The sequence below is a fragment of the Lepidochelys kempii genome, chromosome 16 (genome assembly GCF_965140285.1).
Source record: "Lepidochelys kempii isolate rLepKem1 chromosome 16, rLepKem1.hap1, whole genome shotgun sequence".
Taxonomy (NCBI): domain Eukaryota; kingdom Metazoa; phylum Chordata; order Testudines; family Cheloniidae; genus Lepidochelys; species Lepidochelys kempii.
Window position 1 is genome coordinate 25,254,949 of NC_136395.1, and position 14,406 is coordinate 25,269,354.

At 42.0% G+C, this 14,406-nt stretch overlaps 2 protein-coding genes across 9 annotated transcripts in view; one reads left to right on the top strand and one right to left on the bottom strand.

Moving 5' to 3' along the window:
* Positions 1-131: 131 nt before the first annotated feature.
* ZBTB26 (zinc finger and BTB domain containing 26) lies at positions 132-6,161 on the bottom strand. 3 transcript variants are annotated; one of them, XM_073314410.2, is made up of 3 exons: positions 5,737-6,161; positions 4,840-4,925; positions 132-3,257 (listed from the first exon to the last, which is right to left on the bottom strand). In XM_073314410.2, exon 3 carries the CDS (start codon positions 3,245-3,247, stop codon positions 1,928-1,930), a length of 1,320 nt encoding a protein of 439 aa, XP_073170511.1. In that variant the 5' UTR covers positions 3,248-3,257; positions 4,840-4,925; positions 5,737-6,161; the 3' UTR covers positions 132-1,927. The 3 variants fall into 3 exon arrangements, with proteins under 3 accessions (XP_073170511.1, XP_073170510.1, XP_073170512.1); XM_073314409.2 differs by having other exon boundaries at positions 5,665-6,161; XM_073314411.1 differs by lacking the exon at positions 5,737-6,161 and adding an exon at positions 5,176-5,471.
* Positions 5,837-14,406, top strand: part of RABGAP1 (RAB GTPase activating protein 1) — a 130,572-nt gene continuing 122,002 nt past the window's right edge. For 3 of the 6 annotated variants that reach the window (XM_073314399.1, XM_073314403.1, XM_073314402.1), the window contains exon 1: positions 5,837-6,061. The gene's annotated coding sequence lies outside the window, so the exon portion shown is untranslated. Of the gene's footprint in view, positions 6,085-6,173; positions 6,532-14,406 lie in introns of those variants that run through there. The other 3 variants (XM_073314400.1, XM_073314404.2, XM_073314401.2) reach the window with 3 other exon arrangements.

A 14,406-nucleotide genomic window follows, 5' to 3' on the forward strand; every position in this document is an offset into this window, starting at 1 on the left:
ACATCCCCCCATCAGTCTTCTTTTCTCAAGACTAAACGTGCCCCCCCCCCTTTTTTAACCTTTCCTCATAGGTCAGGTTTTCTAAACCTTCTGTAATTTTTGTTGCTCTCTTGTCCTCCTCTTTTCTAAAGTGAGATGTTCAGAACTGGACATAGTACTCCAACAGAGGCCTCATCACTGCTGAGTGAAGTGAGACAATTACCTCCCGTGTGTTACATACGAGACTCCTGTTAATACACTCCAGAAAGATATTTACCTTTTTTGTAACTGCATCACATTGTTGATTCATTAAATTTGTGATCCACTATAACTACTGGATCATTTTCAACAGCATTTCCTAGCCAGTTATTCCCAGTTTTATATTTGTGCTTTTGATTTTTTATTCGTAAATTTTCACTTGACTTTACTGGATTTCATCTTGTTGATTTCAGACCAATTCTCCAATTTGGCAAGATTATTTTGAATTCTGATCTGATCCTCCAAAGTGTTAACAATCCCTGCCAGTTTTGTGGTAATCCTCACATTTAAGAAGCACATTCTACACTATATTATCCAAGTCTTTAATGAAAATTTTGAGTAGTACTGGACGAAAGAAAGACTCCTGCAGGACCCCACTAGATACTGCCTCCCAGTTGGACAGCTACCACTGATAACTACTCTTTGAATACAGTCTTTCCACCAGTTATGCATCCACCTTATAGTAACTTCATCTGGTCCACATTTCCTTAGTTTTCTTATGAAAAAAATCACGTGAGACTAAGTCAAAAGCCTTACTGAAAATCAAGATACTGCTATGGGGGAAGATACATCTACTGCTTCCCCTAACCACTAGGACAGTAACCCTGTCAATGAAGGAAATTAGTTTGGTTTGGCATGATTTTTGAGAAATCCACACTGGTATTATTTATTCTCTTGTTGTCCTCTACATGCTTGTTGTAACTCAAGTTGTTGCATCCCCAGAGTTACTAGCTTTAGCATCAACATCACTTAAGTTTCAAACTCCTCCCCCCTCCCAACTAGTTAGCTAGAGTTTAAAGCACCACTTAACTTGAGCTAGAGAATTCAGTGTGTGGATGGGAGTTGAGCTAGGGGTAGTATTCCAGTTATTACCTGAACTAATTATGCTGTGAAAGCACACCCTCAGTAGCCCTACATCAATGAATAACTCATACCCTGACTTTAGGCAATCAGCCTCATATTCTAAAGATCTTCAATTTATTTTCTTTAGAAACAGTACCATGTAATCACTACCTGACCCACCTAGATCATTCAGGGCTTTAGCTCTTTATAAACATACATCCATGTTAATAATCCTGAAAGTTGCTATCGGTTGGAGTAGGGCTGATTAGCAGAGAAAATTCAATTACATAGTTTAGAAGGGACAAAAAAGTGACACATGGAAAAAAGTATTTAATTTTAACTTTAGGGATTTGGGTAAGATTGAAAGGCAAATAACTGAAGTTTTAACAGACAAACAAATTAGCAGTTGAACTACATAACTCTCAGTTATCCAGTGCTTTTTGAAAAAGTCAGGTTTTATCTCATAGACTCATCCTCTTGGTTGTTTCTTCTATCTGCCCAGACATAAACAGGCCTTTAACTGTACAGCATAGTTTAACTGGTGACTGCCCACAGCAAGAGTTCTTCAAAAGGTGACAGTCCCATGTCTCCAAATTAGATTAAATGATCCAAAATGTAACAAATCCAAAATTTAAACCCATGCTCACCAGTAGGGACACAGACAGAAACCCTGTATGAGGATTGCTAGTCACAGAAAATAAGACTAGAATGAAGGCTGACAACCTGCTAGATTTTGTAATTCAATCTGTACACAGCCTTTCAGGGCATACCATCTGCTTTGGTGAAAGCCCAAATCCAACCTTTTGTTTCTTTCTTCATGATGCCTACAAAGGGCTGCTTGGAATGCTTAATTGACACAGGTGCTATCACTCCTTAAATTGAGCACAGCCTGAGCCAATTTCCCTGCATCCAGTATCTGGCTTGCATCAGCTTGTTGACAGACCTTACTGTCTGTAGCAGTGCTACAGCTGAAAGAATCAAAGTCCACCGTTATATCTTGAACATTTCTTTCATTGGCATTGTCAAAACTATTTTTTCCATGTAACTGTTTAAGGTGTTTCCTCAGAACAGGTTTATGTGCAAAGACCATGTCACAATAGTTACATTTATGAGGCTTGTCTCCACTGTGCAGGTTTAGATGGTCCTGTAAAGAACATTTCTGAGAGAAGGTTTTCCCACAGATCTTGCACTGAAAAGGTTTGATCCCTGCATGCACTCTCATGTGTCGGTGGAGATTGCCTTTCTGAGTGAACGTCTTCCCGCACAGCAGACACATGAACAGTTTATGCATTTTTAAATGATTAGCATAGTTTTCCAAGTGCCGGAATACTCTGGTACACTTGGGACACTGGTGGTGCCATTGGAGACCTTTGTCTATACCTCTATTGTTAGGACCAAACATGTCTTTAGAGGCCATGATGAAACTGTCACTGCCAGTGTAAGAAAGGGCATAGTTGTGGAGATGATTTTGTTCTGTTTCACTCGTTCTGTTTTCCACAGTGGAATTGATTAAAAAGTGCTGAGGCTCTGATGAATGTAAAGCAGTTTGTTCAGAAGAAATAAACTGGGTTTGATCTTTTTTATTTCTAACCTCAGACACCTCCCCAATAGACTCCACCTTGACAATCTGAATGTCACTATCTTCCATGTCCATGCTGTCTTCTGAGGTTTGAATACATAGTGAATCCTGTTGCAGAGAGTCCTCATCTTCTTGGTGTTCTTTCAACTCAGAAGAATCGCTTTGCTGTTCACAATCCTCCTTGCTCTCCAATGGCTTCTTAGGTTTTATAAACTTCCAGAGAGCCTGTGTACATCGTTCCACAATGTGGCTCATCTGAAGAAAGCTTGCAGCAGTCAAGTAATTTACCAGCTCCATCTCAGGAAACTCCAGAATGCCACTGTAGCAGGACAAAAGCAACTGCCTCCCCACTTCTGAACTCTGCAGAATGGAGATTTTAACCTCTCTGGAGTCATTCAACAAAAACTGATCCCTTAAAAAGGGGGAGCCTGCAGCAAACACAATTTTATGCCCATGAACCTCAACATTGTCTATGTGAACTACAACATCACAAAACTTATTGTCTTCCCTCAGTTTGTTCATTTTTTGTAACATTGAATCTCCATAATTGTCAAACTTGAAGTGAAGGATATCTGATCTTTCGGACATTTTGGCAGATCTAAAGAACAAAAGCAAACAAAAATAAAGAAACAGTATATGAGAAAACTAATGGATTTAATCATGCAAATTAAAAAGGGGCCAACAGTACAGGTTAAACATACATATTTTACAAAACATTTTCTTATGTTAATAAAAACACCCAATACTATTAAAATGAAAGAATTTTAAAAGTTAAGTTACTTTGAATATCTTAATGATATTTACTTTTTCACATATCACACAACTTGGACAGTGAAAGTAACTTAATCAATTTCTAGTCTATTTCATATTCTAATTCTCATGCACTAGTATAATGTTGCAATGTCCCCAACAGTACAGTAGAACGTTTATTTAAAATATTATAGTTATATAGATACACTATTTCTTTGGAATTTAAAATAAAACCATAGAAATATTTCTACTGGTTTAAACTTTTGTAGAAGTTTGCTTTTGTATTAACAAAAACAAAAGTTTTTGGCTCAATTTGACCCTTCAATGTCCCTTTAGCTTTAGCAATTTTTTTGCTTTAATGTATGAACAAGTTCCATAGGCAGTTGATCTCTCAGTGTTACACTGAAGCACCTGTCAGAGAGGACAGTGTAATATTAAAACAAGCTTCTTAAATTAATGTACTTAATAGAAGAAATATGGTCTATGAATCAAACTAAGAAAAATAGTTAAAATTCTTCCACCGTCAACACCTCCTGCTCACATGGTGGTATTTCTAAATAAAATACAGCCTGTTACACATCTAAAATGCGCAGAATTCTAGTACTGAACTTCATTTTTTAGACCAGATATAGTCACAATGGAAGGGACTATCTTCACCAACCTGTCATTTACAATGAGGAGGTTCTGAAAGGCACACTGTCAGATACCTTTAACACCTCTATAAAACACTTCTAATGTAGACATGGTCTAAGACAACCATGGTTTTCTATAAGTTGTTGTTCACGCAGCCCTGGCTATGAATTGGGATTGCAGGAAATGAAGGAATCACAGGAGATTTAAGCTCCCAGAAGGCTTGGTGAAACAACAACAAAACCCCACCTACCCCAATCCACACCACCTTCACTGAAAGATTACAGATGGTTTGAAAACAGAAAAAGCTGTGGAGTTTAGGAGGATAAATGGAAACACTATCCACTTGGATATGAACCAATTATCCCCTATTATCTCTGGGAAATGGAGCCACAGCTAGGGGATCAGATGAATGAGAATGCAAAGCAACAGTTCAATGCAAAGAATTTTTTAGCACTTAAAACCATGTAGATGCTGATAATCAAAGATTTCAGTATCCACTGCCCAGCTGACATTCGTACCTCCAATTTCTCAACAGCAAGGAGGTTTTCTGGTTAGCCCTCTTGTATTATCAGACATATTTACCAGTTTGTAACATACTATATCTACAACAGGATTTTGAAAGGTTCCTTTTTGAGTTCTACATTCTATTTCCACTCAATATCATGTGTCACAGCCGTCATCCTTCCAGCTGACAGGCAGATGTGACTCCTGTTCAAAACAGGTTAGGTCTAACAGAGGAGTCGTACTTCTCCAGTTTAGTTCAACAGAGACATTTCAAAATTAACTAGATATGGTACCTTAGTTTTCTTGTTCAAGCATCACCGAGAAGGTTTCTGTAAATTGCTCAATGTGATACCAGTTTAAAAGATTCTGGATGAATTATCTAAGGAAAGAGAAGGCCATGATTAGCAAAAGGCTTGTTTGCCTTACAACTTTAAAATGTCTTTAAAGAAAGAAAAATGATTTGAAAGTAATTAACTGTGTTTATGTCCAGACTACTATACATGTGTTTTGAAAAACATTTTTCCCAATACCGAGGAAGAACAGTATTGGAAGACTAATGGGGGGTAGTCAGAATTCCTCTCCAATTTATAAAATACTAGGCCTGCAGAGGCCCCAAAGCACCTGCCTACCTGCATTTGGCTCCATCCTTCTTTGGGGCTTTGCAACCGATAACAAGGGTAGCATCATTTTACTCCCTTGCTCGTACAAGTAATTTCAGCTGATGCGCTATTAGAGCTTTCCTAGTTTTTACTTTATGTAATTCCACTATGTAAAAGGATGAAACCTGATCAGCCCCGTGGCCATGTAGACCAATGTCCTGGGTCTGACATTCACGCTATCAGCTGCTAGAGGGAAAAGCAAAAAGTCCCATAGGGGACAGTCATGGGATTATTCGCCCACATAGGAAGTCTCTTCCTCAGCCCCCCCCCCCGGCTTAGTAGTTGGTTCATGACCCTGAGGAAAAATGGTCTAAAAATCCACCCATCACAAGAGGGGCTGAGTGCTACGCGCCCCAGGCTCCCCTTCCCTGTTCACCCCACGGGCTATCCCCTCCCCTCCCGACCCGACCCGACCCGGCTCACCCTCCCCTCCCGCAGCTTCCTCCTCTCCCCACTCACCTCCTTACTCCTCACGCTACCCCCGCCTCCGCCTCCGCTCCCTAGCCGCCGCCGCCCCCACGTTGTCCCCACCTCGCATCTTACTCGCCCAGGGTGGGGAAGGAGCCACTCTCCGGATCCAGCCCCGGGCGGAGGCGTTGGCCGGGGGACACCGGAACCGGAAGTACCCCTCCAGACATCTTCTTCCGGGGCTCCTGCCCCTGCCCGGTTTCTTCACGAACCCACCGCGAGCCGCCGCGGCCGCCGCCGGAGCAGCCGCCGCCGCCGGGGCCCCGGAAGCGCATCTTCCTCTGACCCGGAAGACTCTCCCGGCCCCCTCCCCTCCGGCCTGGGTCACGTGGTGGGGGCGGCGGCGGCCGAGGCCCGGCCGGAGGAGGCGGCAGCGGCGGCGGCTCGGGTAGGTCCGGTTCGTGTCGCCAGGTCAGACCCCGCGCGTCTCTTCCGCATCTGGGGGTCTCCGGTCCCCGAGGCGCCCCGAGCCCTCCAGACCCAGCGGCCGCTCCCCCCCGCCTGGCCTGGGCTTGTTCTCCCCCGTCCCGGGCCTGAGCCTGCCTGCACCCCCTCTGGGCCTGGGCCTCCCCTGGCGGCAAGCCGCTGCCTAGGCCTGGGTCTCCCGGCGGTGGGCCCAGGCCGCTCCTCACGTAGCCCGGCGGTGCCAGGCAGCGTAGCCCCTGGTACCCGGTTCCCCGCACCTGCACGGTGCCCGCCCCTGAGGGCCGAGCCCCGCCCCGTGCCGTCAGGGTCCGCAGGGCGCGCCGCCGTCGCATCGGGGCTGGTTTTGTTGCTGGCGTTTCAAAAGATGAGGAGGAAACTCCAGAACCTGGAAGTCTTGGGCCAGGCACCCCGGCATATGCCATCGCGGGCAAGGTGCGTGCCCTGTGAAGCACGGGCCCCTTCATGAGGTCCCCCGGGCATGCGGCAGCATCCCCGCGCTAGCTCCCCGCTCTCTGCCTGCAGCGCTCCACCCTATGCTGCTCTCTGGCAAAGTTGTTTTAGCACCTGAGATCTCTGAGCACCTTTCTCTGTCGTGCATGAGACTAGATTTCTGTGGGGCCCTGTCTTGACCTCTGCACCCCTAACTCATCCACAGGCACAATATTGGTAAAAGTGTCTTACCATCATACTGAGTGTACTGCATGTGTAGAAAGTCTTGTTCAGTCTCTAATCACATGGCTAAATGCCAGACGGTTTTCACTGGAATGTGCGCATACAATTCTCAGTCACATCTATTTTCTGGCCAGATGTCCTCTTCCATCCTTCCCCTGGCTGTTTTCATGCTGGATCTGTTTTGTTTTAGTCACATGTTTGGTTTGATTGATGGGAGAGTATTTTTCTCACTGTTTGTCACAGTGGACCACTCTGGACCACTTTTGCTTGAACTTGACAAAAACTCTTGGGTAGAAATACAGTCTGCAAAATATCTGGAAGGGTTGAGCATCTGAAAGTTGGTGTTTGTAATAGAAACACATGTGCAATGTTCATTATAGCTGTCACTAGCTTTCGAGCTATTGATGATACCCTATTGCATGTTCTGCTTAGGGACAGCTGTGCATGCAAAGGGAGGGAGAAAAGCAATGGGGCAGTGTGATCTAGAAGTGGGTAGAGACCCACCTGTCCCTTCAGATATGAGGTGGCTACCCCTGGGATGCTTCACACATGGCTTGGGTGCTGGATATTGTGATGGGTGACATGGACATATGAATAGACAACGTCACTATGCCAAGGAATCCAGTATGCATGGGACAGTTGTTGCCCACACATGTTAACTGGTGTGGGGATTGGAGGCACTTGCTAAAAAATGTAGTTTCTAATAATAGTATTCTGTCCTTCTCTGTATATTTCAGGCAGCATTTAAAAAGTATCTGAGAGTAACTAATTGAGCCTAGTTAGACACTAAGATAATGGTGCTTAGATACCAAAGTGATAGTCTTTCACTCTTTTCCATTTAGTTGGTTATGCTCCAACCATCCAAACATGTATGCATGTAACTGTCTGCACATAAATAATGCTATTGCGTTCAGTGGCACTGCTCACATGTGTAAAGTTACTCACATGCTATATATTTTAGGGACTTTTATTAATTTCTCCTTGTGTAATAGACTCACCCAAACAACAAGGGAAAGAAATATATTTTTAAAGAGAATGCATTTGTAAAATTACAAAAATTGCCAGAAGACTCCGATGCAATTGAAGTTCAGTTGAAAGTGACTAGATTTCAAATTTATATTATTTCCTTAACCATAAGACCATTTTTCTTAAATCTGTGTTGCCAGACTGTTCTGAGCTTATTTTTCATGGGTACTGAGTTATGTCAACAAAATAACCAAATTCCATTTTCGGATCTTCGTGTTCTGGGAGTGTATCAGTCATTGCTTGTCAGATATCACATTGATGCTAGAATCTGGCACTTTATTACTTCCCCTTCATTTGATTTACATTCCAGTCTCAATCTTCCTCCTTTCTTTATCCTATTTGTTTGTGAGTGCACATACTGTTTTAGACTTTTATGGTTTGGAATAGGTAAGTTCCAAGCACTGGTGATCCTAGTTTAGAGATTGAAAACAAGTATCAATAAACAAGCGCTGTACTACCTTATATGTTTGAAAAATCTGATAAAGTTTCACATGAAATTGGATTTTGGTAGCTGTAGATTTTACAGTGTTCACCTTTGCAGTTTTGTTTGTTTTAAATTAAGGTAGTATAAAAAAATTGAAAAATTAAAATGCAGGTGGTGCAAGGGGCAACAATTATAACTTTCTCATAGACTTTAAGGCCAGAAGGGACCATCATGATCATCTAGTTTGACCTCCTGCACGTTGCAGGCCACAAACCTCACCCACCCATTCCTGTAATAGGCCAATAGCCACTGGCTGAGTTACCTGAAGTCCTCAAATCATGATTTAAAGATTCCAAGTTACAGAGAATACACCATTTACACTAGTTTAAACCAGCAAGTGACCTTGCCTCGTGCTGAAGAAATACAAAGCTGGAGATCAGATTCTGTCTAGGTATCTCATGCTGCAAAAATACATAGCTTTATGCTCTAATAAATTTGTTAGTCTCTAAGGTGCCACAAGTACTCCTTTTCTTTTTTACAATACAGATTAACACGGCTGCTACTCTGAAACCTGTCATAGGCTGGTCTGTATTCCCAAATTTGTTTTATCTGTAGAGATTTTATAGACAAAATAATACACTTGTTTGGACTCAGGAATTCTGTAAGACTTTTGGGCTACATGATTCCTCATTTAATAGAATTCTGCGGAACTGTTTAAATTCTGTGGATGTTATCATGTTTTGTGTAATGATCCTTATGTCCTGCTTAACATTAGAAGGCCAAGGCCCTGACCAAACTTGGCTATAGTTATACAGTGAACAGATTAGCTGACAGTTAGGCATGAGAATCTCCTTCTGCTTTCCAAGTCCAGCTGCAGACAGTTTTTAGTAACATGTATCATATGAGACTGTTAAGGTCATTGCTTCTGCTTGAAGGTTTCAAATTCTATTTTCAAAGAGCCATGCTGGTCCAATAAATGTAACTATACATTTCTGTTTGAATCCCCAGTGAATGATGTAAGCTGTGTAAATAAATACACACTGCACCCTTATAAGGGTCACTATAACCTCTGGCTGGAGTACATTATCTTCCATGCTAACTGCTTCTCTGTACTTACGGATCTATGTCCTATGTCTGCCTGTAAAGGGAGACCTGTAGATGTGCACAATGCTATTGGAATGTCATTCCGGTTTGTGAGATTAGACTCTTCGCAGTGAACTCATTTCAGTGACATTCTTTTGCTGCTCTGGTTAAGGCAGTGTCAGCGTTTCTTTTATAAACCACTGTTTCCCTGGGCCTACAGTCTGTCTCCACAGTTGGAGCAATTGCTTTGTGCTGGAGCCTGACATAAGCGTTTTGTCCCGAGCACATTTTCGAGATTAAAAATAAAATGCTTATCAAATCAGCTATACTGATAATCCTTAACAGGTTTAAGGTTGTGTTAACTTGAACTCTTTTATGTTTTTTCTGATACCTGGCTTTGTGGGTGATTTAACCACCTTCCTGAGATCTCTACTTGTCATGCTTCTCTCTTTCATGAGAATTGCAGTGGTAGGGCAACTTGAGGAAGCTTAATCTTAAAATGAATCTCCTGTTTTCATTTGGCCCTTGAATTCAGATTGACTGAGAGGAGGGGTCCAATGGGAAAACTACACCATCTTATGGCCATGATACTCCTTTGAGAACAATTCTTTACAGGGAGCTAAAAAATTAGGAGTACAATTATTCTTTGTTCCGTTGAAGCAAGAGGGGTTTAGATGCTTCATTTCCATATAGAATCATAGGACTGGAAGGGACCTTGAGAGGTCATCTAGTCCAGTCCCCTGCACTCATGGCAGGACTAAGTATTATCTAGACCAGTGCTACTCAAAGTGGTGGTCCGGCCTGCGAGCCATCGGCTGCCGGTTTGCGCGCACATTGGAAAAAAAATTGCTGGTTCCCCACATCAGATAGCTTGAGAAGCACTGCTCTAGACCGTCCCTGACAGGTGTTTGTCTAACCTGCTCTTAAAAATCTCCAATGATGGAGATTCCACAACCTCCCTAGGCAATTTATTCCAGTGCTTAACCACCCTGACAGTTAGGAAGTTTTTCCTAATGTCTAACCTAAACCTCCCTTGCTGCAATTTAATCCCATTGTTTCTTGTCCTATGTTCAGAGGTTAAGAAGCAACAATTCTTCTCTCTCCTCCTTGTAATGACCTTTTATGTACTTGGAAACGGTTGTCATGTCGCCTCTCAGTCTTCTCTTCTCCAGACTAAACAAACCCAATTTTTTCAATCTTCCCTCATAGGTAATGATTTCTAGACCTTTAATCTTTTTTGTTGCTCTTCTCTGGACTTTCTCCAATTTGTCCACATCTTTCCTGACATGTGGCACCCAGAGCTGGACACAATACTCCAGCTGAGGCCTAATCAGCAAAGAATAGAGTGGAATGAAAAGCAAAAATCAAAAGCAAACAAAAAAGGATCCATAAATTATAACAGAGCCTTGTGGGATGTGATTCTTCTAGACATTCTCCCTCCCTTACTGGAGAACCTGTGACCTGAAGATCCATATTCTGTGGGACAGTTTCTGGTGTCTTAGGAGTTACCCCTTCTGTTTTTGAAAATTTACTTTTTATTGGTGTTGAAATTAACCCCATAGTTACAAGCTTAGGGACACGGTCAATGTTTAGAGTTGTCTCTGGGAGAGCTCTGAGCTGCGATGTAGCACATAATCTGAGATTTGTGCTTGGTGGGGACCTTCTCTCCTAAACCTCTCAGCAGTGAGAATGGAAACCATAAGGGTTACACTGCATCTGAGTGTGAGCCTCCAGCCTGGGTCTTCAGACTCATGTGAGCAGGTCTTGCGCTAGTGCTCAAAAAATTGATGCATAGGTGTTGCGGCTTGGGCTCTGAAGCCAGGTGTGTGATGTGGACTTGAGAGCTTGAGCTCCGGCCTAAGCCATGACATCAAAACAATGTCTGCAAAGCTACTTTTAGATACTTTTAAAGCATTAGTGTGAGCTCTGCTACCACCAGTCTGAGGACCTGGGCTTGAGAGGCTCACTCCCAGATGCAAGGTATGCATGTGTTGAGTTTCTTACACAAGCTGGAAGCATCATATAGCTAGTGTTGTCTCTACTGCTGTGTTTTCTTGCTCTCTGATTCTGTGAGATTCATGGTGCTGCCACCTCTAATTGCTCTGCAAATTTTTGACGTGAGTTCTTTTAGACTGGCTCCTATTTTAGTGAGCTCATAGACTCCTTGTTACGCAGCCGTCAAGTTCTCTGGTTCAGGTAAAGTGCCCAGGGGTGCTCTACAGGGAGCTTTCTGATCTAAAGTAACTCTAGATATAGAAGGTGCTGAAAGAGGCAAGGCAAAGTAAAGGAATGTGGAAATTCATGTGAGTTAAACCATGGCAATATTCCAACAAAAAACCCCAGGGAATTCATTATTGCTCTTTCTCATTCAATTATGGCAGCTATGCTCCTTTTCTTTCTCAGCATCAGTGGTCAGATAAAAATACTAACACTTTTAAACAATTGATAAAATTCCTTCAAGGAATTTCTCTGAATTGAAAATCTGATATTTTCTGTATGCAGAATACAGATTTTTGCTCGTCAAGTGATTTGTGAGAGGCCAATAATTTACATTAATATTACACATTAAAGCCTCTTGCTTTGGGCCAGATCCTGCTACCCTTTCTTGTGCAGAGTAGTAACTTTCTCATACTTGGTCCCATTGATTTCAGAGAGACTACTTGCAGAGCAAGGTATCACTCAGTATATGGTTGGGAAAATCAGGCTCATTTGGATCTCTTATTGTTGCACTGTAGCGGATAAATTTAGCCAATAACACACACTCCCTGATTATTGTGTGTGATGCCTGTTTGAAGAGTAGAGAGTATGTGAAATCACAGCATACTTTCTTTTTTAAAAGTGAATTCAGTGCTGGTGAAAGGTGCCAGATTGTCAGGCTTTGAAAATAGATTAAATTTAGCACTTCAAGCTAGACATGCTATACCAAAATATTGCTAAACTGCTCCTTACCTTACTTTATCTTATTGGCTGCTAATGATCTAGCTGTTCTATTCCTGTTGTCTTTCAGGAGTATAGATATTCATTCACACTTCATTTGCAAGGTATTGGCAAAAATATTTTAAGAGAAGGTTTGGGGGGGCTTATTTTTATTTTACATTTTGTTAATAATTTAGTTATTTTCAGATGAGCTGCAAATTTTGTAGGTGGTGTAGAAATGAGCCTCTCATAATAGATTTGTACTTGGAATTCAGAAATTATTACTAATAACCATTGACTGATTATTACTGGTTTCCTATCCAATATTCCTTGTTGGGTATAAAATGAAAGAATGTTGGACTTTCAACTTTTTAGACTGACAGACTCAGGTTGAAGCTGATCCTGGAATTTTGATGTCTGAAACAAAAAGCAAAGACAGGGTTTTTAACCTTGTGGCCAGTGATACAAACACAGCAGAGAAAACTCAGAAATAAGGCAAAATGTATTGCTCAGATAAAGGTGGAAAAGCTTTAAAGGTAATAAAGGAATCGTTCCATCAGACGATGCTAAATTTGATGTCATCCTTCCTGGGCATAGGTGAGGATAGTATTGAGATGGCTTATCAGAAAGCACTTGGCAGTAATCCTATGGTATTTGCCGGTAAGCATCCTTAGATAATAGAGTTGAAATGAGACTTTTACTCCTTTCATGCCTTCTCTCTGTTTGCTTGTCACTCATAAAGCTCTTTCCTCGGATCAGCGTCTCTGTGCTGCTCAGCTCTCCCTGCTATATCTACTGCTGTTAGAGCATGGTCATCTGCACTGCCCTCAGCTTCATTATTAAGGTGCTGTTCGCAAAGTCTGCAAGTCTCAATCTGTAGAGAGACTGCTTAGTTCAAGGTGGAAGATAGTAAACTGGGACCGATTATCTCTGTGGGCCGCAACCCATCTTAAAGACAGGTGGCTGCTGGCTGCTTTATGTAACTAAAGTACACTCCTTGGGCCTCTGACAGGGGGTCAGTGGAGCCCCTTAGCTGGGCAAATTTTGGGGATCATCTGGGCTTGAGAGTATTTTTAAGTACTTTCTCCAAACCTACTATTGTGTAGAGCATCAGGAAAACATTGCACACGAACAGATAAGATTAGGGGGGATATGGCCAATGTGGTTCAGAAGAGAGGAAGTTAATGAATAAACTTCTATGTTTTTGTCCAGAAGCAGTGTACTTTGTGTAAACTGTGGCTTCTAAGAACAAGGGTCACTCTGATATACTACATCCTCAAGCCTTCCTAGACATGATGATGGATGTGATATTCCAATTGATCCTCCATGTCTTACTGTTACAATCTTCCTTAAATTTACACTGTTCCCTCAGTTCAGTGACAGGGCAGAGAGGCATGAGTGGCAGTTTTATTAATTACTTGGCAGCAGTAGGTTGGGTACAGTTCAAGAAATTCTAACTTGGTTTAAGAAAAATCAAACCTAGAAGCCTTTGTGGGGATATACATGCAAGGCCTTTGCCATGTACTTAAAAAACAGCAACTGGCTTTTAGGCTGTTATTTTCAGCCTTTTTATTCATTAGTGTGAAATTGCCTGAATATAACAAGAGTAGGATGTTGTTGCATTTTTCAAGAATTCCATGTCTTTTAAAGGAGAATCACACAATGCTCCTTCCTTCAGTGACCTTCATGACTCAGTTTCTGTCGGCATGTATGGTTTGGAAGAAAATGCTGCTGTAATAATACTTGGCACTCAGAGAAAAGTTTCATAAGAGGTTAAGAGCAATCGTACAGTCCATTTGTGGGAAAATAGAAGGCAATATATTTGCACAAGTTTGGGCAGTAAAAGTTTATTGTGAGGTTGTCTTACTCTAATTACAGATGCTCCTTCCATTGGAGGAGAAAATAGTTCTCAGAGTAAGGAGTAGTCATCTGGTTATATACTGAGTCCTAGTGTGCAGCCAGCCCATTGGTGGAGGGGGCTAGGACCGTTGCCTGCAATACAGTTCCCATTCATCAGGCATGATGATTCATAGATTTCAAGGCCAGAAGGGATCATTTCAATCATTTAGTGTGACCTTCTGTATAAGACAGACGATAGAACTTGCCCAAAATAATTCCTTTTGAACTAACACGTATCTTAAATCCAAATCTTGATTTAAAATTGCCTGTGATGGAGAATCCACAAT